The 15,466-nt window shown below is 47.9% G+C and overlaps 1 protein-coding gene across 1 annotated transcript in view; it reads left to right on the forward strand.

The window, feature by feature from the left end:
- The first annotated feature begins 535 nt into the window (after positions 1 to 535).
- LOC149467056 (NACHT, LRR and PYD domains-containing protein 1a allele 5-like) overlaps positions 536 to 15,466 on the forward strand; it is a 34,302-nt gene continuing 19,371 nt past the window's right edge. The window contains exons 1-4 of the mRNA XM_089672304.1: positions 536 to 753; positions 6,963 to 7,028; positions 10,460 to 10,744; positions 13,496 to 13,584. Coding sequence (XP_089528430.1) covers positions 747 to 753; positions 6,963 to 7,028; positions 10,460 to 10,744; positions 13,496 to 13,584 — 447 coding nt within the window. The 5' untranslated portion in view covers positions 536 to 746. The remainder of the gene's footprint in view (positions 754 to 6,962; positions 7,029 to 10,459; positions 10,745 to 13,495; positions 13,585 to 15,466) is intronic.

Genomic DNA, 15,466 nt, shown 5'->3' on the forward strand with positions numbered 1-15,466 from the left:
ATGTTTTCCAAAGGGTGTGCAACCAAATATTAAGTTAAGGGTGCCAATACTTTTGTCCAGCCCATTTTTGGGGTTTTGTGTGACATTATGTCATATTTGCTTTTCTGCCTCTGTTTTATATTTGTTCCAATACATACAAAGGGAATAAACATGTGTATAGCAAAACATGTGTTAATGCAATACCTTTTTTGTGTGAAATACTTGATTTTCAGGAAAAATATCAAGGGTGCCAACAATTTCGGCCATGACTGTATGTGTGCAAGCAATTAAAAATTGTGTTCTTTCACATAAGAAATGACGATTTTCCACCCTGAGCCTTTGAATTTTTCAAATTCATACAGTTGAAAACAAACATTGGTTTATCCCGAATAGCTGTTAAAAAAATTGAATGAATGCTTCGTCAACGAACATTTTTTAAGGAAAGTCTACCGGTGTATGGCCAGTTGTCTCCTGGTGAGTTAGCTTTGTGAATTGAGCTATTCATATTTTTTTTTAATTTCCACAGTCATCATTTTTGTGTCATTTCAGCAGATTGTGTGTGTGGACAGATCACAGAGCTGGTGAGAGGGAGACAAATAAGCCCACTTGTGCGCTGTAAGTTCATTTTCCGAGAATTTGTTTCTTCGACATCCCGAACGCAGCAGTGAAAGAGTGCAGACCCCACCCCACCTCTCCGACATTCCACCGAGGAGGAAATCCACTTTTACTTTCACTTCCATGTTTGGTGATTTCGCGTCTCCACAGATATGGCTTGTAAGTTCAGAATTTACAAAACAACTTTTTTTTCTTTAGCAGGAACAAAAGAATTGTGTCTGTGCGTGCGTGCGTCTGTGCACAGATGTGTGTGTATGGAATGTGCTGCTTCTGCATTTTTTCTTTGTTATGTACAATGTTTCTTTTATCTGTTGAACATAACTGGAAGTGTTCACATCAAAGATCTGCAGCCACCTTACAGAAAACTCATGTGATTTCTGATATGCTTTAAAGCCCAACTCCAGGAAAAGTCAGAATCCTCCCATGCAGTGCAGCAGCCCCCGAAATGCAAGGGTTAAGTGCTCATTTACATCTAGGGAGGTGGGAGTGAATGTCCTGAGTACGTGGCAATGGGGCCTCAGGAACATCCAGTCTCAGCGATGGTTCTTCTCCACGTTGGCTAATTAAAACGAGGTCCCTTCTCCCATACACTCTGCTAGACCAGTCCCTGTGGCCTCTTCTCCCATACACTCTGCTAGACCAGTCCCTGTGGCCTCTTCTCCCATACACTCTGCTAGATCAGTCCCTGTGGCCTCTTCTCCCACACACTCTGCTAGACCGATCCTGGAGCCTCCTCTCCCATACACTCTGCTAGACCAATTCCTGCAGCTTCTTCTCCCCTACACTCTGCTAGACCGATCCTGGAGCCTCCTCTCCCATACACTCTGCTAGACCGATCCTGGAGCCTCTTCTCCCCTACACTCTGCTAGACCGATTCCTGCAGCTTCTTCTCCCATACAATCTGCTAGACCAGTCCCTGGCCAGGGTTGCTGTTATAAACTACGGGGCCCCATACAGCCAACCTGACAGACCCCCCCCCCCCCCCCGAAAATAACACAGTATACTATGTTAGATCAGTCCCTGTGGCCTCTTCTCCCCCACACTCTGCTAGACTGGTCCTGGAGCCTCTTCTCCCATATACTCCCATACACTCAGCTAGACCAGTCCTGGAGCCTCTTCTGTTATACACTCTGCTAGACCAGTCCTGGAGCCTCTTCTGCTATACACTCTGCTAGACCAGTCCTGGTGCCTCTTCTCCCATACACTCTGCTAGACCAGTCCCTGTGGCCTCTTCTCTCCTACACTCTGCTAGACTGGTCCTGGAGCCTCTTCTCCCATATACTCCCATACACTCAGCTAGACCAGTCCTGGAACCTCTTCTCCCATACACTCTGCTAGACCAGTCCTGGAGCCTCTTCTCCCATACACTCTGCTAGACTGATCCTGGAGCCTCTTCTCCCATACACTCTGCTAGACCAGTCCCTGTGGCCTCTTCTCCCCTACACTCTGCTAGACCAGTCCTGGAGCCTTTTCTCCCATACACTCTGCTAGACCATTGATTTTTTGATATTACAAAAAAACAGAAAAAAAACCCCAAACATATCTACACTTTTGCACAGGGCCGCCCAGATCTTCCTCTTCCCCCACCAGTGTTCCTGGCCCCTCTCTCCTGTCGCGTGCCCCCCACAGCAAGCAGCTTGCTTTATGGGCATCCGCTGCTCCGTGTGTCCATTCACACATGGAGCCGCGGCTCGGCCTCGCTCCCTCTCTCTTCTCATTGGCTCAATGACAGTAGTGGGAGCCAATGTCTCCGCCAATGAAAAGAGGGAATCACAGGATAGCCGAGACTCAAGTGAGCATCACTGGATCAAGAAGGGGCTTAGGTGAGAATTAGAGAGGGCTGGGGGGCTGCTGCACATAGAAGCTTTTTACCTTCATGCGTTTTATGCATGGAGTTAAAAAACCTTGAGCCTTTACAAAAACTTTATTTTTTTTATTTATTTTTTTTCAGTTTTTTAACACTTTGTTGTTTTTTTTTTTGGAACAACTTTACTGGTATCACAAGGGATAAACAATCATGGGCCATCTGGGGTCTATGAAAGACGCAAGACCTTTCCTCTGTCCTCCAAAGCAACTGACCAAACCGAGATTGGTGTGATCCGATGCTTTCACAAACCAGCAATAATCAAACCGAAACCTGAAGTGACAAAATCCTAGTTGCTTCCGGTTTCTGATGTCACACAATGGGAGGAACAAGATCGGTTCCTCTCACTGTGTACGGAGGAGCCGATGGCGCCGATCACATTGGTAACGGGCTCCCTGACGGGACAGGAGAGCCCGGTAAAGGCGATAGCTGGGGGGTACGGAGGTACGGTGGTACCCACCCCTTCCTCCATTTGTAAAAGTAATCTAGTGGCTGTATAGCCACTCGGATTACTTATACCTAAAATAATTCCCCTCTGTAAATGAAAATACCAGGATCAGGGGCGGACTGACCATTCGGGAACCGAGGGCCCAGGGTCAGTAGGGGGCCCCATGAGATGCCCCTGGTACCTTTCATAGGCTTTTTTGGGTGTGGTTTGAGTGTGGGTGAGGACACAGGGGCCCCATGATCCCTTATTGCCCGGGGGCCGCATGAGTTGTCAGTCCACCCCTGACCAGGATTGTAGCTGCAGTCATGATCCTTGTATGACCACTTCAACCCTCTGCCATTTATAAATGGAAGTGGTTAAAAGGAGGCCACATACACCTGACCATGAATTCTTATTGATCTCAGAAGCATCTAAAGCAAATCTCCAATACAAGTGGAGTGCACCTAAAAAGCATGCTGCATTGCCCCATCTGCACATGCCCAGATCCTGCTGACCCAGGCCCCACGAATGACATTTCTTTGTCATCGGAGTTGTTGTTTATCTAGATATCCTGGTCCTCCTTGTCTTGTGTGTTTGCCTCTTGCTGATAAAGAGAAAGAACCAGCTGACTAAACAGAAGAACCTTCCTGAGTCATGGCTATCAAACGTTTTGTGACCAGGGCCCAGTAACTTCTTCCAAAACCACCCGTGCCCCAACAATGAAAAAATAAAGTGTAGGCCTCATGCACATGGGACGATATAAAAGTGGCAGTAGGGTTAGCTGTAGAATGCCGCATTAAAAAACACGAGTTTTGCTGCAGTTTTTAGCGTGTTGTTTTTGAGCTTTTTGCATTTTGTTTTAGCATTTTTTAGCAAAACTATATTCCCACAAAAGCTTGGGGCTCAAAAACATTCATAATCGCTGGATAGCTGCATTTTTTAGTGCTATACAGCGTTTTTCAGCATTAGAGCGTTTTTACAGCGAAAAAACGCCTCTTGAAACCCACTAGTTCTGGGTTTTATATCCAGCCAGAAAATGCCCCTGCCAAAAAAATGCAGTGAGTGTCATCTTCATTGCCTTGCTTCAATATCTCAAAAGCTCATCCCATACATTCCGTACATCCAGTACATTCTGTACATCCCATACATTCCGTACATCCGGTACACCCCGTACATCCAGTACATTCCATACATCTGGTACATCCGGTACACCCCGTACATCCCATACATTCCATACATCCGGTACACCCTGTACATCCCATACATTCCATACATCCGGTACACCCCGTACATCCCATACATTCCATACATCCGGTACACCCCGTACATCCAGTACATTCCATACATCTGGTACATCCGGTACACCCCGTACATCCCATACATTCCATACATCCGGTACACCCCGTACATCCAGTACATTCCATACATCTGGTACATCCGGTACACCCCGTACATCCCATACATTCCATACATCCGGTACACCCTGTACATCCCATACATTCCATACATCCGGTACACCCCGTACATCCCATACATTCCATACATCCGGTACACCCCGTACATCCAGTACATTCCATACATCTGGTACATCCGGTACACCCCGTACATCCCATACATTCCATACATCCGGTACACCCTGTACATCCCATACATTCCGTACATCCGGTACACCCCGTACATCCCATACATCCATACATCCGGTGCACCCTGTACATCCCATACATTCCGTACATCCAGTACACCCCATACATCCCATACATTCCGTACATCCAGTACACCCCATACATCCTGTACATTCCGTACACCTGGAAACATCCCATACATTCCGTACATCCGGTACACCCCGTACATCCCATACATTCCGTACATCTGGTACATTCTGTACATCCCATACATTCCGTACATCCAGTACACCCCATACATCCTGTACACTCCGTACATTCCGTACATCCGGTACACCCCGTACATCCCATACATTCCATACATCCGGTACACCCGTACATCCCATACATTCCGTACATCCGGTACACCCTGTACATCCAGTACATTCCATACATCTGGTACATCCGGTACATCCCATACATTCCGTACATCCGGTACACCCCGTACATCCGGTACACCCCGTACATCCCATACATTCCGTACATCCGGTACACCCCGTACATCCCATACATCCGTACATCCGGTACACCCCGTACACCCCATACATTTCGTACATCCGGTACACCCCATACATCCTGACCATTCCGTACATCCGGAAACATCCCATACATTCCGTATATCCGGTACACCCCGTACATCCCGTACATCCCATACATTCCGTACATCCGGTACACCCCGTACATCCCATACATTCCGTACATCCGGTACACCCCGTACATCCAGTACACCCCATACATCCTGTACATTCCATACATCCGGTACACCCCGTACATCCCATACATTCCGTACATCCAGTACACCCCATACATCCTGTACACTCCGTACATTCCGTACATCCGGTACACCCCGTACAACCTGTACATTCTGTACATCCAGTACATTCCGTACACCCCGTACATCCAGTACATTCCATACATCCAGTACACCCCGTACAACCTGTACATCCGTTACACCCTGTAGATCCCGTACATCCTGTACACCCCGTACAACCTGTACATTCTGTACTTCTGGTACACCCCGTACATTCCATACATCCCGTACACCCCGTACATTCCACACATCCCGCACACCCCGTACATTCCATACATCCGGTACACCCCCTACATCCCGTACATCCGGTACACCCCATACCACCCTGTACATTCCGTACCAGGGGCGGACTGACCGGGGTCAGTAGGGTGCCCAAGGAGATGCCCCTGGTAACTTTCATAGGCTTTTTTGGGTGTGGTTTGAGTGTGGGCGAGGACACAGGGGCCCCATGATCCCCTATTGTCCAGGGGCCCCATGAATTGTCAGTCTGCCCCTGTTCCATACATCCGGTACACCCCATACATTCCGTACATCCGGTACACCCCGTACACCCGTACATCCCGTACATTCCATACATCCCGTTTAGCAAGCAGATATTCCGACAGGTCTGCAGGAGACCTGCATGGCATCAGTAATCTACTGATCGCTGCTGCAATGCTTTCCAGGCTCCTTTGGACAAAAATAATAAATGCACATTTTTTTTACCTGCAAAAAAATGTGCATTTATTATTTTTGTCCAAAAGGCGAACTTATTCTTTAAAGCCTACATGTGTATGGACACATAGGATAACATGCGGGGGAGTTTTCTGGCTGTAAAAAAAAAAATGCCAGAAGGCAAGATCAGCCGCTGTAAAAACGTCCGGTGTGCATGAGGCCTTATACTCACACAGTAAAAGTATGGGAATGCAGAACTAGCATTAAAATGTTGGATGTCTCTGGATGCGGCTTCATGGCTCTGTGGGGAATGAGGATTACAGAGGGGATTAGGGGACTCTGCAGCAACTTAGTGGTCCTGTAGGGGATACGCTTTCTGGAGGGGGTTGTACGGCATTGTGGGAGGCTGAGCAACACCATGGGAGGTTGGGGGTCACCATGGAGGCTAAGGGCGCTAAGAGGGCCCTGGAGCACTGTGGGATGTTGGCGATCACTGTGGAGGCTAAGGGCTCTCAGGGAGCCTGGGGGAACTGTGGGAGGCACTTTGGGAGGTTGGGGTTCACTGTGGAGGCTAAGGGCTCTCAGGGGGCCTGGGGGCACTGTGAGAGGTTGGGCGGCACTGTGGGAGGTTGCACGCACTGTAGAGGCTGAGGGCTCTCAGGGGGCCTGGGGGCACTGTGGGAGGCTGGTTACCAGCATGGAAGGTTGGGGATCACTGTGGAGGCCAAGGGCTTTCAGGGGGCCTGGGGGCACTGTGGGAGGTTGGGTGGCACTACGGAGGGTTGGGCAGCACTGAAGAGGCTGAGGGCTTGCTTGGGGCCTGGGGGCTCTGTAGTTCACTATAGAAGGTTGGGAGACACTGGAGGGGATTTAGAGATCTGAAGCTGGCTGATCTAAGAAAATTATGTAAATGATGTAAAATTATGACATTGTCTTCTCTTCTTTCTGCAGACAGAGTCTTAGCCGGAAATATAAACGACCTGCTGAAGGCCCAGGAAAGAAACGCACTAGAATGTAGTGAGTTTCGTCTTCATTGCATTGCAATCAATCCTTAGATGAATGTCACACACTATTTTGCGGGCTGCACAAATTCTGGCCATAATTCTATAATAGATTAAAGTGTTACTAAACCCCCAACAGTACAATCAGTCTGTAGATGCAGTAAAGCATGCTTGTTATACTCCCTGTGGAACCTAAGGGGTTAATCCTCTGCATTGTGTAAAAAGGCCATTTGATCCTGTCTTCCCTGCCTTCTCCTCTTGTTCAAATGTCCACCTGATAAGACAGACTGAACCCGTAGCCACTTTGCACATGCTCAGTTTGGTGTGTATTGCTAGAGAGGTTTTTTTTTTCCTTGGGAGACTGCATGTGATCAACACAGGGCCAATCAGCACTGTCCATACAGAGGGTCAGGGGTTCTGCATCCTCCTAGAGCAGTAATAAAACTCCTCCTACAAGCTTTAACTAGTGCTTAGTTGAAGTCACAAGACTGCTATATACTGCTGATGGGGAACGGTATTTAGCAGTTTATATTTACTACAATAAAGGCACTTCCATGTTGTGTGTACTGTGGGAGAGTAGATATAGTGAATGCGGGGTCCGGGGAGAGCGGATATAGTGAATGCAGGGTCCAGGGAGACTGGATATAGTGAATGCAGGGTCCGGGGAGAGCGGATATAGTGAATGCCGGGTCCGGGGAGAGCGGATATAGTGAATGCGGGGTCCGGGGAGAGCGGATATAGTAAATGCGGGGTCCAGGGAGACCAGATATAGTGAATGCGGGGTCCGGGGAGACCGAATATAGTGAATGCAGGGTCCGAGAGTTCAGATATAGTGAATGCGGGGTCCGGGGAGAGCAGATATAGTGAATGCGGGGTCCGGGGAGAGCAGATATAGTGAATGCAGGGTCCAAGGAGAGCAGATATAGTGAATGCAGGGTCCGGGGAGAGCGGATATAGTGAATGCGGGGTCCGGGGAGAGCAGATATAGTGAATGCGGGGTCCGGGGAGAGCAGATATAGTGAATGCGGGGTCCGGGGAGAGCAGATATAGTGAATGCAGGGTCCAAGGAGAGCAGATATAGTGAATGCAGGGTCCGGGGAGAGCGGATATAGTGAATGCGGGGTCCGGGGAGAGCAGATATAGTGAATGCAGGGTCCGGGGAGAGCGGATATAGTGAATGCGGGGTCCAGGGAGAGCGGATATAGTGAATGCGGGTCCGGGGAGACTGGATATAGTGAATGCAGGGTCCGGGGGGTGCGGATATGGTGAATGCGGGGTCCGGGGAGACCGAATATAGTGAATGCGGGGTCCTGGGAGAGCGGATATATTGAATGCGGGTTCCGGGGAGAGCGGATATAGTGAATGCAGGGTCCAGGGAGAGCGGATATAGTGAATGCGGGGTCCGGGGAGAGTGGATATAGTGAATGTGGGGTCTGGGGAGAGTGGATATAGTGAATGCAGGGTCCGGGGAGAGCGGATATAGTGAATGCCGAGTCCGGGGTTTATCCTATGATCAGTGCCACTGTCTAGTGGGCAAAATGTGGTAAAGTTTTCAGAAATACCCCAGTGAGAAAATATACCGCCTTTTGGCCACTTAGGCTCTGTTCACACCTATGCAGTTTTCTTTTTGTCAGTTTTGCAGTGCTTTTCGCAGTTCATTTTGCGTTTTTCTTCACACGTTTTTCATGTGTTTTTGATGCTCTTTTTTACAGGTTTTTTCCGCATTTTGTGTTTTGTTCAGCTTTTTTTTTTTTCAACTGGAAATTTTTTTTTTTGCTGGTCAGAATAAACATGCAAATTGTGACAAAAACGTGCCAAAAAGTACTACCATGCATTTCAGCAGATTCTCCATTGAAATCTATTGTAGCAAAAATGCTGCTTTTTGCTTCTACAAAAGTCCCCGACCCTTTCCAAAAACGCAGCAGCTCAAAAAAGCATCGATGTGACCGTGTCCCATAGGTAACCATGTTAAACGGACTGTAGTGCCTTTCTGAAAAAAGCACTAAAAAAAATGCACTGGTGTGAACGGAGCCTAAATGGCGATGATGACCGTAGGAATGAATCTCTCACAGAATTCGTGGCCAAAATGTGTGCGGCAAATCTGTGAGTGATATGCGTGCAACATATTTGTAAAAATAGGCCCCAAAGTGTCTTTTACTAGAGGAGTCATTCAAGTGCTGAATGGGTTCATTAGAAATTCTGTATTAAAGCTACACAGACTACGGGGTAAACTGATCCTTAAAGCTGATTTTCCGCAATTTTAAAAGATCTGTAATCATATAAGCCGGGTATTGGAGGAAGCACTGGGCATTGGAGGAAGCACTGGGCATTGGAAGAAGCAACAGGTATCAAAGGAAGCACTGAGTATTGGAGGACGCACTGGGTATTGGAGGAAGCAACAGGTATTGGAGAAAGCACTGAGTATTGGAGGACGCACTGGGTATTGGAGGAAGCAACAGGTATTGAAGAAAGCACTGGGTATTGGAGGAAGCACTGGGCATTGGAAGAAGCAACAGGTATTGGAGGAAGCAACAGGTATTGGAGGAAGCACTGGGTATTGGAGGTAGCACTTGGTATTGGAAGAAGCATAAGGTATTGGAGGAAGCACTGTCTTTTGGAGGAAGCACTGGGCACTGGAGGAAGCACCAGGTATTGGAGGAAGCACTGGGCACTGGATGAAGCACCAGGTATTGGAGGAAGCAACAGGTATTGGAGGAAGCACTGGGTATTGGAGGAAGCACTGGATGAAGCACCAGGTATTGGAGGAAGCAACAGGTATTGGAGGAAGCACTGGGTATTGGAGGAAGCACTGGGCACTGGATGAAGCACCAGGTATTGGAGGAAGCACCAGGTATTGCAGGAAGCACTGGGCACTGGATGAAGCACCAGGTATTGAAGGAAGCAACAGGTATTGGAGGAAGCACTGGGTATTGGAGGAAGCACTGGGCACTGGATGAAGCACCAGGTATTGGAGGAAGCACCAGGTATTGGAGGAAGCAACAGGTATTGGAGGAAGCAACAGGTATTGGAGGAAGCACCAGGTATTGGAGGAAGCAACAGGTATTGGAGGAAGCAACAGGTATTAGAGGAAGCAATGGGTATTGGAGGAAGCAATGGGTATTGGAGGAAGCAATAGGTATTGGAGAAAGCAACAAGGGGGTATAGAACAGATAGCAACAGTTATTGAAGAAAGCAGAAGATATTGGCACTGGCTGCGATGGAGGCAGAAGCTACATAGGAATGTTGGCAAGGGGGTGTCAGGGGTTCAAGGGTAGGTTTACACAGATATGCCCTGATGGGAAAAATGGCAGTTCTTCTTTAAAAACAAAATAGCAATGGCAGTTCCAGCTTTATATCCTGACAGATTCCAATTAAAACCGTTGTTATTTCCCTTTTTGTCCGGTGATGTGAAATTGATGGTTATGTTGATGATTCTGAATATTCCAGGCATGCGGCATTTTGTGCATAAACATCAGGAGGTCCTGATAAATATGACTGAGAAAGTAGACACCATTCTACATGAGCTCCTGGAAGAGGATCTGCTATCGGAACTAGAATGCAAAAACATTCACAGTAAACGGACCTCCCAGGAGAAGATGAGGCAGCTCTATCAATACGTCTTTGTCTGGGATACGGAGGACAAGGACACCTTTTTGGAGATCCTGAAGAAACATAACAGAATACTTATAGCAGAAATGCAGAAGAGGGATGGTATGCCAGCAGAGGAAAGCAGTAAGTTCCTGCCATATTGTATGCATCCAGTAGACCAAGATTTTTATCCCATTAACCTTTAGATGTAAAACTTTCCACTTCCTAATTTCCACCCCTCTGTAGGGTCACCTCTTTAAAACAGAACATTTGTGGTCCTAACCTGGTATAGAATATTGTGAGTAAATGTATTTGACATGAATATTCCTACTGATGTTGAAAACACATGTGGCCAATAATTACACGGGGGGAAGTTGGCTATTTGCTTGTGTCAGCTATAGGCATGTAATCATTGTGCCCAATTGCAAATTCAGCCCTGGTACCTGGTCTTACCATCCATACTAGGTACTTATCTTTCATTGCTTCATTCAAGCCTCTTAAATCCAGGCCTTGTTCCTGTTCTTACCATTCCTACTAGGTTCTTCTTTTTCATTGTTTCATTCAAGCCTTTTCAATCCGGCCATGGTACCTGTTCTTACCATTTTAACTGAATGTTCTTACCATTCATATCAGGTTCTTCTCGTTCATTATTTTCATTCAAGCCTCCTAAATCTGACCCTAGTACCTGTTCTCACCATTCATACTAGGTTCTTCTTTTATTATTAAATTCAAGCCTCTCAAATCTGGCCCTGGTACCTGTTCTTACCATTCATACTAGGTTCTTCTCTTTCATAATTTCATTCAAGCCTTTTAAATCCAGCTTTGGTACCTGGTCTTATCATTCATATTTGGTTCTTCTGTTTCATTATTTCATTCAGGTCTTTCCATTTCAGTTTTTAGATGAAGCTTACTGATGTGTGTCTCTATCCAAAACATTTATTTGTAATTTTGAATAGTGTAGGAAAGGTTTGGAACTTTGTCTGTGTTTTTATCACATCTGCATCCCCACTGGGAGATTCACAATCTTTGTCCAGATGACCGTTATCACCAGGTACAAAAAGTAATGGGAAGTTTATAGTTTTAAGGTTTTCATTGGAACAGAAGCAGTGGAGGTTAGAGTCTAAAGGATAGTGGTTGTTCCACCAGGGACCACCTCATGGGAGGTTCGATGCAGCTGCAAACTACCCCCAGGTTACCCAATGTTTACTTATGGATGCTGAAGCGTGTAGATCCTCAGAAAGCTGAAAGATGACTGTATGTAACTGTTGTGTAAGCTAGCTAGATGCACTAGTGGCAAAGTTGCTCTGGAAAGCAGAGCACACAGAAAGCAGGACTCGTAGCAGGCTTGTACTGGTAGCAGAATGTTGTGGTAGCAGAAGTGGAATTGGTAGTGGGCTGTACTGGTAACAAGACTAGTACTGGTAGGAAGGCTGGTACTGGTAGGATGGCTGGTACTGGTAGCAGGACTGGTAGCAATCTGGACTGGTAGGAGGACTAGTAGCAATCTGGACTGGTAGCAGAATATCCTGATAGCAGAAGTGAAACTGGTAGTGGGCTGTACTGGTAGCAAGACTGGTACTGGTAGGAAGGCTGGTACAGGTAGCAGGACTTTTAGCAATCTGGACTGGTAACAGAATTTCCAGATAGCAGAAGTGCAACTGGTAGTGGGCTATACTGGTAGCTGGACTTGTACTGGTAGGAAGGCTGGTACTGGTAGCAGGACTGGTAGCAATCTGGACTGGTAGCAGAATATCCTGATAGCAGAAGTGAAACTGGTAGTGGGCTGTACTGGTAGCTGGACTTGTACTGTTAGGAAGACTGGTACTGGTAGCAGGACTAGTAGCAATCTGGACTGGTAGCAGAATGTTCTGATAGCAGAAGTGGAACTGGTAGTGGGCTGTAGTGGTAGCAGGACTGGTACTGGTAGGAAGGCTGGTACTGGCAGGAAGGCTGGTACTGGTAGCAGGACTAGTGGCAATCTGGACTGGTAGCAGAATATCCTGATATCAGAAGTGGAACTGGTAGTGGGCTGTACTGGTAGCAGGACTGGTACTGATAGGAAGGCTGGTACTGGTAGCAGGACTGGTTCTGATCGCAGAGACGGTACTGGTAGTAGAGACAGTACTGGTAGTAGAGACAGTACTGGTAGCAGAGGCGGTACTGGTAGTAGAGCTAGTACTTGCAGCAGGACTGGTACTGGTACTTGTAGGAAGGCTGGTTCTGGTGGCAGGACTAGTTCTGATAGCAGAGCTAGTACTGGTAGTAGAGATGGTACTGGTAGCAGAGGCAATACTGGTAGTAGAGCTGATGCTGGTAGCAGGACTGGTTCTGATAGTAGAGATGATACTGGTAGCAGGACTGGTTCTAATAGTAGAGATGATACTGGTAGCAGGACTGGTTCTGGTAGGAAGGCTGGTACTGGTAGCAGGACTGGTTCTGATCGCAGAACTGGTACTGGTAGTAGAGACAGTACTTGTAGCAGGACTGGTTCTGGTAGCAGAGGTGGTACAGGTAGCAGGACTGGTTCTGGTAGCAGAGGTGATACTGGTAGCAGGACTGGTTCTGGTAGCAGAGGTGGTACTGGTAGCAGAGTTGGCACTGGTTTCAGGGCTGGAACTCCTGCTAAAGCTTTATTCTAGATTTAGGTACTGTGGGATAGGGCTACATCTCCTGTGAGGTTTTCCATTTTCCCAACATCCTCCTTGGGGAGACTATTGCACCCCCCAGGAAGTGTGGAGTTAGCTATCCATGGTGGACACAGACAGTGAAACAAAAACTGACAAAACTACTTTGTCTGGAGTTCCAATGTTTTACTGTTATAGATCGTACACAGAAACAATCTCTACAGTCACCACGATTCTCAATATTGTAATATTAATATTTGTCCTCTTCTAGCTCAGTCTGAGGGACACTTTTTATTTGCATCAACTTCAGCCTCTTTTTCTTCCCATAAAGATGAAATGGATTGTGACCTCTGTGGGAGGGTAAGACTTCATTCTGTTTTATTTTATTTTGGATTTTTGAAAATGCACAGTAGTAATAATTCTCTATCCATAACATCCTCCCCCTCCCACCTAACACCAACAGTGTTGATCATTTTATATTTTTGTTTAAGACTTTTGATAAAAGGTTGCCAAGATCCATTTGATCACCATTGTGATCGAAGATTGGTTGAAATTGATAGAACATTTCTCAAGTGTTTGGCCAGCATTTGCGTGCGGCCCTTCCCTTCACCAGACTAACAGGTCAGACCACCCAAGGTGTTGGTTCAATTAAAGTTGGAGCTTGGTGGGCAAATTTAGCCCCTAGTCCCTTACTTGTATTCTCCAACAGTAAGATCTCCCTTTCATAACTCCAGACTCATGTCTACCTGGGAGTTTGGGGTGTTGCTGCCCACAGGTGTATGTTTCATATCCTACTTTTACTTTCTCCATAATATGAAATATATCAATCAATCATCCAGCAAGGGTGGAGGGAACCTTTCATGATCTCATAACCTCTCATCATCATCATGCAGGGTCCGGGGAGAGCAGATACAGTGAATGCGGGGTCCGAGGAGAGTGGATATAGTGAATGCGGGGTCCGAGGAGAGTGAATATAGTGAATGCGGGGTCCGGGGGGGCCAGATATAGTGAATGCAGGGTCCTGGGAGACCGGATATAGTAAATGCGGGGTCCGGGGAGAGCGGATATAGTGAATGCGGGGTCCGGGGAGAGCGGATATAGTGAATGCGGGGTCCGGGGAGAGCGGATATAGTGAATGCGGGGTCCGGGGAGAGCGGATATAGTGAATGCGGGGTCCGGGGAGAGCGGATATAGTGAATGCGGGGTCCGGGGAGAGCGGATATAGTGAATGCGGGGTCCGGGGAGAGCGGATATAGTGAATGCGGGGTCCGGGGAGAGCGGATATAGTGAATGCGGGGTCCGGGGAGAGCGGATATAGAGAATGCGGGGTCTGGGAAGAGCGGATATAGTGAATGCGGGGTCCGGGGAGAGCGGATATATTGAATGAGGGGTCCGGGGAGACCGGATATAGTGAATACGGGGTCCGGGGAGACCGGATATAGTGAATGCGGGGTCCGGGGAGAGCGGATATAGTAAATGAAGGGTCTGGGGAGACCGGATATAGTGAATGCGGGGTCCGGGGAGAGCGGATATAGTGAATGCAGGGTCCGGGGAGAGCGGATATAGTGAATGCAGGGTCCGGAGAGAGCGGATATAGTGAATGCAGAGTCCGGAGAGAGCGGATATAGTGAATGCAGGGTCCGGAGAGAGCGGATATAGTGAATGCAGGGTCCGGGGAGAGCGGATATAGTGAATGCAGGGTCCGGGGAGAGCGGATATAGTGAATGCAGGGTCCGGGGAGAGCGGATGAAGTGAATGCAGGGTCTGGGGAGAGCGGATATAGTGAATGAAGGGTCTGGGGAGAGCAGATGTAGTGAATGTGGGGTCCGGGGAGAGCGCCTATAGTGAATGCGGGGTCCGGGGAGAGCGCATATAGTGAATGTGGGGTCCGGGGAGAGCGGATATAGAGAATGCAGGGTCCGGGGAGAGCGGATATAGAGAATGCAGGGTCTGGGGAGAGCGGATATAGTGAATGCGGGGTCCGGGGAGAGCGGATATAGTGAATGCAGGGTCCGGGAAGAGCGAATATAGTGAATGCGGGGTCCGGGGAGAGCGGATGAAGTGAATGCAGGGTCTGGGGAGAGCGGATATAGTGAATGAAGGGTCTGAGGAGAGCAGATATAGTGAATGTGGGGTCCGGGGAGAGCGGATATAGTGAATGCGGGGTCCGGGGAGAGCGGATATAGTGAATGCAGGGTTTGGGGAGACCGGATATAGTGAATGCAGGGTCCGGGGAGAGCGG

Source organism: Staurois parvus, unplaced genomic scaffold, assembly GCF_062004578.1.
Source record: "Staurois parvus isolate SC_StPar_1 unplaced genomic scaffold, SC_StPar_1.0 ptg000125l, whole genome shotgun sequence".
In the NCBI taxonomy this organism is placed as follows: Eukaryota; Metazoa; Chordata; class Amphibia; order Anura; family Ranidae; genus Staurois; species Staurois parvus.